The 9144-nt window shown below is 39.5% G+C and overlaps 1 protein-coding gene across 1 annotated transcript; it reads right to left on the bottom strand.

The window, feature by feature from the left end:
• Positions 1 to 278: 278 nt before the first annotated feature.
• On the bottom strand, positions 279 to 2791 carry LOC122084385 (GDSL esterase/lipase At5g33370-like). Its single transcript, XM_042652607.1, has 5 exons — positions 2490 to 2791; positions 2275 to 2402; positions 1871 to 2113; positions 1195 to 1441; positions 279 to 735 (listed from the first exon to the last, which is right to left on the bottom strand). Exons 1-5 carry the CDS (start codon positions 2716 to 2718, stop codon positions 503 to 505), a joined length of 1080 nt encoding a protein of 359 aa, XP_042508541.1. The 5' UTR covers positions 2719 to 2791; the 3' UTR covers positions 279 to 502.
• Between the last annotated feature and the right edge of the window lie 6353 nt (positions 2792 to 9144).

The raw sequence follows: 9144 nt of genomic DNA, 5'->3' as shown, positions 1-9144 counted from the left end.
ACAAAGCCCCGCAAGTAAAATTTTGTTTTTGATTTAAAAAAAAAAAAAAAAACCATTAGGAAGTTATTGGGATAAATTATTCTAGGAGAAATAAACTCTATTTGGGAGTGTAGTCTATGCTGGCATTTCCTTGAGTGTCTCCTCTCCTGATGAAATGGCATATCTACCCCTCTGTTATGGGAAGAGAGAAAAAGAATTTGCATCCACACGAATAGTATGAGGATCTTTTCCCAATCCAATAATAGTGACGATGAATTAATAATGTAAAGAGAAAGAAAGAAAAAGAAAGCTGGTTGATGATTTATTAGTTTACTTAGAAATGCCTCACACGTCACAAACAACAATCTGAAACATAAATAGATTCCGGCTAAAAGATCATCCATACTTTATTGGTTGATCTCTCCGCCTGAAAGCCTAATAGGGAAACATGAAGGTCGATGGGTGCATGCGTTAATGAATGAGTTATAAAAATGGAGCCAATTGAAGGTCCTCATGGAATCTATCAACTTGCGTTGTTGGCCGCCAAGATGGTGGTTAGGTTTCCATGGTGCATGTACTCAGTAGCTCCGGAGAGGATCTGTCGGACGATATAGTGGTTTGCTCTCTCACAGGGATGGAATGGATCCCAGAATGCATAAGTATCTCTGTTTTTACACAAGTTTGATAGAGCTGTGCACAGTCCAATCCCATTGTAGGGCCCTTGTCCACAACATGCTATCTTTGATGTTACAAACCCTGCAATACACATATATAGCTACTTATTTATTTAGGACAACAGCAATGATCGTATTTCTGTGGTTTACATTCACGTTTTTATGCAGATACGTTCTCAACAAAGAGCTGATCAAGTCCTAGTACGAGAATCATTCTCTTACGAACTGATCCACACAAATGGAATCCACCACAGAGTTGGTTGTTGGGTGGATTCCATCTCTACGGATCAGTCTTGTACGGAAATGGTTCTCATACGAAAACCTGATCCACACTCTTCCCAACAACCATTCTCATCTCTGGCTCTAATACCAATAAAGTGTTACAGTCCTCACCGGGTAAGGTTCCCGGCCACATGGCTTGAAAAAAGCGACGTACCATGTAACCGAGGCTGCGTAATATATGTCCATCCCATAACACTTCCCCATCAAGCCCAATAATTAAAGCAAAGCAAATAAAACAGAAATGATCAATATGACATACCATAGGCTCGAGGGTTAGTGTTCATGCGGTATGAGTTAACTGCGTAGAACACATTTGTAGTAAGGCCAATCTTCTTGTTAAGTTGAGTTATCATCTGAACAAGTTGAGGGTTGTAGAGGGCAGCAGCTCTTTGTAGCTCACCAGCACACGACCCATTGGGGCTCCTCTGGGCTATTTTTGCTGGAACACAACCCAGAGGTCCTGTTCCAGTTACGAGAACATTACGACCTCCCATCTCGTATATCCTCTGCATCCTTCCATCCATCCATACATACATACGTACATATGGAACATTAATTAATTAATTTCAATGTACAGGGTACAACTGGCTGGGAAAAGTATCAATTTAATTACAAGTTATAACAAGAGATCATTATTACAGTACTGCAGAGGGGCCTCCTATGATATAACTCTCTCTCTCTCTCTCTCTCTCACACACACACACACACATATAAAGAGTTAAACATGGGTGTATGTATCACCCATGCACCCACCATATACATTGCTATGCATATTAGCCCATCATCCAACAACTAATGCGGCCTGCGTAGTAATTGATCATATGGCAATGCATGTATTACTGGTGTTCGTGCATGTATAGTAGTACTATGCACAACATGTACGTAATGAGCGAGGATGATGGAATTATAACATAAGGAAGAGTTGGAATGGTTACCATTAGAATCTTTTTGTACTCGGAGATGATATAAGGAACATAATCTTGGATAACATATTGACGAGATCTAGCTGAGTTTGGAACCAAGTAGTAGTTGTTAACAAAGTCATTGCTGCCGGCGCTAATGAGGATAAGTGCTTCATTCACTAGCTGCTTCATCTTTGCCACTCCGAAACGCTCACTTACTCGTTGCTGGTATTCTTTGAAGTACAGCAATTGCTGTGGCATTCTTATTATGTTTACCTGTTCCAGCACTTCAGATCATTATTAATGGATAAAAGTGAGTAGTTCGATGTGAAAGAAAGATTTATAGGTACCTGGACACCCTCTCCTTAATGGCCAGCTTTAAGTATGAATTTTAGCCAAGTTCCTGATATTAAATTCACAATTTTATTTACACTTACAAATTGGACCCCAGTATCATTGAGAATTCCAACTCCGGCAGAAGCAAAGTTGGCACCATTAAGGAGTTTGTCTCCTCTGAGCTCAGGGTTCAAGTATGGCAGTACAGACTCCTCACCAATTGACTCACCTGATATAATATATGTAACCACATGAATATATAACATAAACTAAACTAACATTATCGAAAGAAAAAAGAATTAATTTAGAACTCAACTGATAATATCTGGGATGTTTAGTCCATTGGAGAAGCGACCAGTGGGTTGATAAGGTGGGTAGTCAATGCCATAAGGAGGCGCATCAGCACGAGCAGTGGTCGCAAGGTAGTTGTTGTTGCCACTATCGACGAGTGAATCACCGAAGACAAAGAATGCACGGCCTTCTGCTTCAGTGTATAGACTTCCTACAACAACTAACAATAGCAGAGAAGCTAATGGAAAGTCCATTGAGATAATTTTTGGACAACCCTTTAATTATTTGTCTCAGAATTCACACCTATAGCCACTAGATGAATGCATTTGTTGGTGACATAGTGGTGTATTTATATAGTTGTGACAATGGAGATCGGTTTGAAGTTAAAATTTTAAAGATTGATTTTGTAGTTGGCTTCCTTGTTATTGATGTCATTTTTTTGGGTAGAAAAAACTTTATTTCATTCAACGTGAAATGATCATGGGGAGTAGAACACATCCCCTTTGTTATTAATGTCATCTTTCAAAAAGCATACCAATTACTTTATTTATTTATTTATTTTTATTAGTAAAATAAAGCATACCAATTCCAATTCATGCTGGTGTGTTCTATCTTGGTGGCTAGCAACGTGCTAAGCGGTGTTTAAAGAGCCCGGACCTTCTCCATCTAGTTGGACCTTCCGACTTCATCTCACATCATTCATAGGATGTCGAGACCACCTTTAAGGTTTGGGGATCATATCCTATGAATGGTATGAGATGGGGTTAGAGAAGAGCCAGATGGAGAGGCACTAAATTAGTGTTTAATCTCTTTAAAACATTAGTAAGTGTTCAAGCCTGGATCTTCTCCACATCCCCATGGATGGTGTGAGATGGAGTTGAACCATTGATGACACAGTCAGAGAAGATCCAAATTCCAAGTTTTTATGGTGATTGTCAACTTATTTTTAGGTCCATTATATATAGCCCAACCATTATGAGAATTGGTTAAAGTTTGTTTCAGCATTTCATATATATATATATATATATATGCACACATTTGTAGGTGTAGGTGGTGATTACCAAACCATACGGCATAATCAATGGCATACCACTGCTATAATTAGTTGACGATAAATGGTGATGAAATAGATAATGATATGAAATTTCTTCTTATGTTCCTAACAAGTTTATATATAATTTCAATGATTCAACCTATTTTGTGAAAATTTAATCTTTTTATAATTAATTTTGGTGACATAAACCTTTGAAAGTTGTTGAAAAAAGTTAACTTTAGATAAGAATTGCACAAACTACATGGTTTTAAAGCTCGATATAATGCCTTACCAAAAAAGAAACGCTCCATAATGGTGGGCCGGCCAAAGTCATTACGGATACCCTTTAGGAAGCGTCAAAAACCCATCCCTACTTAAACAGAAATTGGGACTCTTGAGAGTCCTTAGGGTGTCAACCGGTCAGGTCTAACCGGGTTTGACCAACTTGGCCCTCTGCACAGCGATTGGCCTGTTTATCTAGTCGGGCTTAAATTGTATGGCTGGTACTATCTATATTTGGTTGTTTGGGCTCAGGCTTTAATTTGGCTGAATGGGCTTCAGAACCATTGAGCTCTAAACGAGCCATGCCTAAAATTGATCTCTAAAGGGACTACAAAGGGATACCAATAAAATGGGCCTTAAAAAGTCCTTAGAATGTCCAACTAAAGTTAGGTACTTGTCTTTACTCTCTATGTTTATGGTTTGGGACTTTGAGGGTAGAATAGGAATTGAATAGGGTAAAATGGTTAAAAAAAAAAAAAAAAAGTAAGTCATTCCACGTAGTCGGGTTTAGTAGCTAGATGTGCTAGAGGTGAAACAGGGCTGGGATTCTTAAAACCCTAACCCAACCCAGGTTCTCAAAATTCAACCCAAGCCCAACCCAACCCTATTAGGTTTATGTTCAGGCCCAACCCTACTAGGTTCATACCAACCCAACCCGGCCCTAATTGACCTTGTCAGGGCCGGGTTGAGTTGGGTCGGGCTGGGCTGGGCTAGGTTGGGTTGACCCTGGAATCTGGAATGGTTGGATTAACCTTGATTGATCTGCATTTACCATTCATATCCTATACATTACAAAATTATAGAAAAATGAAATGCTAATAGGAGCCCTAAATTCTAATATAAAAATTTAGGGTTAAAATTCGGGCCGGGTTGTTTCGGGTTGGGGTTTTTCAACCATAACCTACCCTCAAGGTCAGAAAACTTGGGCCAAGCCTTGTTCTAGTTCAGGGTGGGTTCGGGTTGTCAGGGCCAAACTTTCACCCCTAGTTGAGCTTGCAATTGGTCAGTTTCAGTCATGCAACCAAAAAAGAAAAGTTCCACTATGGTGAGGCAGCCATATACTATAATAAAAATAGGGATACTTTCTAGGGATGTTCAAAAAATCCATCCATACTTATTATTTGCCAAGTCCCATCCCTGAGAAGTACTACATGTTCTTCATCATTCGACAAATGGGGAGATTCCAAATTCTTTTGTAGTTTGCAGAGATATTCTCCTTAGCCCCTTCCCTAATGATAGAAACGCACACGCTTTCTATCTCAAAACCACTGAGATGTACTTCCTTTTCTCAAACCTCTCCTTTAATGTTGGCCAATATGTTGACCAATAACTAAAAAGTGTATCAGGCCTGAATCTAACTGGGGTTTGCTTTCTATCTCAAAACCACTGAGATGTACTTCCTTTTCTCAAACCTCTCCTTTAATGTTGGCCAATATGTTGACCAATAACTAAAAAGTGTATCAGGCCTGAATCTAACTGGGGTTTGCTTTCTATCTCAAAACCACTGAGATGTACTTCCTTTTCTCAAACCTCTCCTTTAATGTTGGCCAATATGTTGACCAATAACTAAAAAGTGTATCAGGCCTGAATCTAACTGGGGTTTCCAGTGGTGGAGGAACCGGATCGGAAAAAAAAAGGGATTCTAGTTGTAAGATACTGAGAAACAAAAGATCTTCTTTCTAAAGAGATTCGATCCAGAAATATTATATGTCCAAGGTCCAATATTGAATTATGGGTCTCCTGAAACAATTATTACCTTTCCATTGTGTATAAACTTCATCTTTGATGTAAACTGAATGACACTGCCCTTGATTGATGTAGCCACGATCTTCCCAAAAGCATATCAAATGAAGTTGGGATATCTATTACCTGGAAATCATTGTAAAATTTCATTGGGCTGATCAGGACAACAAACTGTGAGGATCCCAAGGACTTCCCTCGTATTGTCATTAGCTCGAATAGTTTGGCTTGATGATCTCATCTCGACCAAATCTATATTCAAGCTTGAAGTGGACCTCAATGGCAGACATTCAAGGTAGACCCGTTGTCTAACAGGACGTAGGGTCTTATCGTTGTATTACAACGTTATGTGCAGAGCCTTGTTGTTTTTTACCCTATCATTTGTTAACAAAGAGTAAAAGAACATCAATGACTGCACCACATATGTTGCCCAAAATATTTGTGAGAATTGTGCGAGACCTATTTTGATGGGAATTTGCATATTCGCGAAGAACAACCTTAATTCCAAAAATATTCATAAATTCCTGAATTGGAGTCCATATCTAGTTGTCAGACAGAGGTACTAATCCCAGATCAATATCTTCCCTAGCTGACTTGATCTAGGTCACCAGCTCAACTTCCTACACCTATATGGGCCATTAACCCACCCACATAGCTATCAGTCCCATATTTGCCTATTGGAATCAATTCTCAGTAATTACGTCACTCAATACTGATTGAAGTGATCTATAGCTTCTACAGACCCCTTGATTTGACTGAGTGGGGTTCCCCACACAGCTAGGGCCCACACAGACATCTTATAGTTCATCTTCCTACCCAGGGCATTTTCCCTATCTTGAGTTGCTTAAATCAACTCTATACCCAATACATACTCCCGAGATTGTTGGAACCACACATGCTATTAGAGGGTTCAGCAAGGATGCTGGGCTTTTTCCAGCAGGTACTGTCTTGGGCAAACTGGCTAGCGGGTTTAGCCTGCTAGGCCTGGTTTTGTTAATAGCAGGATTCTACCCTTTCTTGAACAGAATTCTGTTGGGCAGATTAGCCAAGTTTCAGACTCTCAACTCCTTCCCACAAAGTCTTCTAATGATGTTAAGCATGGTTAGGGTGTCTGATTGGTTAGTTGCAGCCCAATTCACCCGAGCCTTAATACAGGTAAACTATTCCCTGTAGGGTTTCTTGGAATCAATTGGGATTCCTGCCCAAATAAGCAGACAGGGACCTATCCCACTCAATCTCCTTTCCTACATATTTAATTAGGTGAATTAGAATTTATGGAACTCCTACCCAGTTTAAGTTTGGGTTCTAATGTAGGGCACAAGGTTAATTGGGTTCCAATTTCTCAATTTTCCTACCTAGGTAACCCAGCTATAACTTTTATCCTTTTCTCGACAAAATTGAGGTTATGTGGACATTACCCCACCTCCAATTACTGTCCATGTGGTTCAATTGACAAAAGCCCCATGCCATAGGATTCCTAAGACAATTACACAGCCAATTGGGTTCCAATTTGGGTCCCAACATTGGGACTTTTGCTGTGAGGAGTTGAATTGAGATCCCAAAGCCATTTCCCCACTTCCAATTCAACCCTACAATCCCTACCCTACTATCCAAATTCTACCTTTACTGAATTCACAGAGTAGGTGAGGATGAATTACCTTCTCTTGTTGTCTGGGACTTGCAGTCATGGTTGGGAGTACCCAGATGCTATGGTCCAGCTCACAAAGCTGTGACAGCTCTACTAGCAGGCTTCCACCTCCTCCTGGCAGCAAGTGGAAAGGGTAGTAGTAGCTTCTTGGACTTGGTTGCAACCCCTGGCAGTGGCTAGGACGACGGAACGGCAACACCCTTTTTCCTTTCCTCTTCTTCTTTTCTTCCTTATTCTTCTCCTTCTTTCTTCTTCTTCTTCTTTCCTCTCTGTTTCCACCGAATAATGCAGCAATTGAAGTAAACAGTAGCTGCCCCAACATTTATATACCCTTGGCTAGCACCCCTTTAAAATAATCCAATTTATTCAATATTTTAAAATTTAATAACTCTATATAGACCACACTACCCACTGTGGTAATTGATTGAGTGTAGTCCTCAAATAGACCCCTACACATGGTGTAAGTGTGTAAAATCATGATGCAAAGGGGTAGGTCCCACAAAAGAAAAACCAGATTTCCAGCATTCTACTAGCTAAACTGGCTGGCCAGTTTGCAGTTGGGCGGCTGGCCGATTTGCCCATTTTTAGTTCATCAGCCGTCCTAACTTTTGGGCTTATGAGTACACCCAATATAAACCTAGTTCCACTTCTATTTGGCTATTTTATACTCTTTCCTGAAGTGGGTTTGCCAAACTTCTCTCTCTTACTGCTGTACAAGTGGGTCCACAATAGAGCAGCCTATTCCCTTATGCCAACTAGGCTATAACACTAAGCTCAACTGCTCCCAATTCAAGGTGTTACAATTTCCCCTCTACTTACAAAAATTTCGTCCTTGAAATTTGTGGAGTTGCCCATCATCGAGGAATAATTTCTCACACTTGTAGTATTAATTCGAGGGTGATACTATTCGTGTGCTTATTTTATATGCATTTTAACATCCAATTACTGGGAGTAATCCATACCACCGGGTCAACCGAAGAAAATCTTAACCATATTAAACAGACTTCGACTGACACTGATTCAACCATTTATCTTTTCCACTATTTTGCTTCACCTCATATACTGCACTAAGCCATACTGTATCTATCTTAGTTTATTGTTACCATCTATTCATCTGAATCTTTCATTCATGACATCATTTTCCCAAGTTCCAAATCTCCTTGATGCGTGTAAGTTAGGTCAAAATCTCCATTTACTGCAGTACTCCACATTCATACTCATTATATCATACTAAACTCCTGATTTAACTCTAGTAGCAGCTCCCGAAACTATATATTATTATTTTTTATATATATTCCATAGGTCACATTCTCTCATACCCAAGGCATCACATCCCAACTTTTGAACACTTGGATATTCCTTATGAATCTACTGCTACGATAAATATTCTTTTCTCCTTTTCCATTTTGTCTTCCCCTTGTTAGCCTCAAATCATTAGTTCCAGTTATTGACCCTCAATTTATCTCTTGCTTCTACTGAATTCAGTACTTAATCATGAACATCATAATTCCATAACCATGATCCATATACACAGATATAATCATAATTTCCATATTATTTATATTAAACCCACATTCGAATAATGTATAATATCAACATGTTGTTCAATATCACTGTATAATACTCCCATTAGGTTTTATTCATATCTCTATACATGTATGAGCTCCATTACTTATCAATCATTAACAGCTGATATGTCTTCATTATTCCCACTGAATATTATGTTCCTCCCCGTTACAATTCCTATTCAATACTCAAATTGTCTTAACTTTTACCTTCACACCCCCCTTTAGTAGACAAAATCATATTGTCAATTTTGTGGGTGCAAAATAGAGGGCAAGCCATATAGTTGCTATGGTAGAAAAACAGAGACCATCGGTCAATATTTGACCAAACCGGTAGGTTCAACTGGAGGGTAGGGGACCCACGACCGGCCGACCGGTTCCTCTCTGCACTATTTACTTAACAGTGACCGAG

This window comes from Macadamia integrifolia, chromosome 1, assembly GCF_013358625.1.
Source record: "Macadamia integrifolia cultivar HAES 741 chromosome 1, SCU_Mint_v3, whole genome shotgun sequence".
NCBI lineage: Eukaryota > Viridiplantae > Streptophyta > Magnoliopsida > Proteales > Proteaceae > Macadamia > Macadamia integrifolia.
The sequence above is the reverse complement of the archived record's forward strand: the minus strand, read 5'-3'. Positions and strand labels throughout refer to the sequence as shown.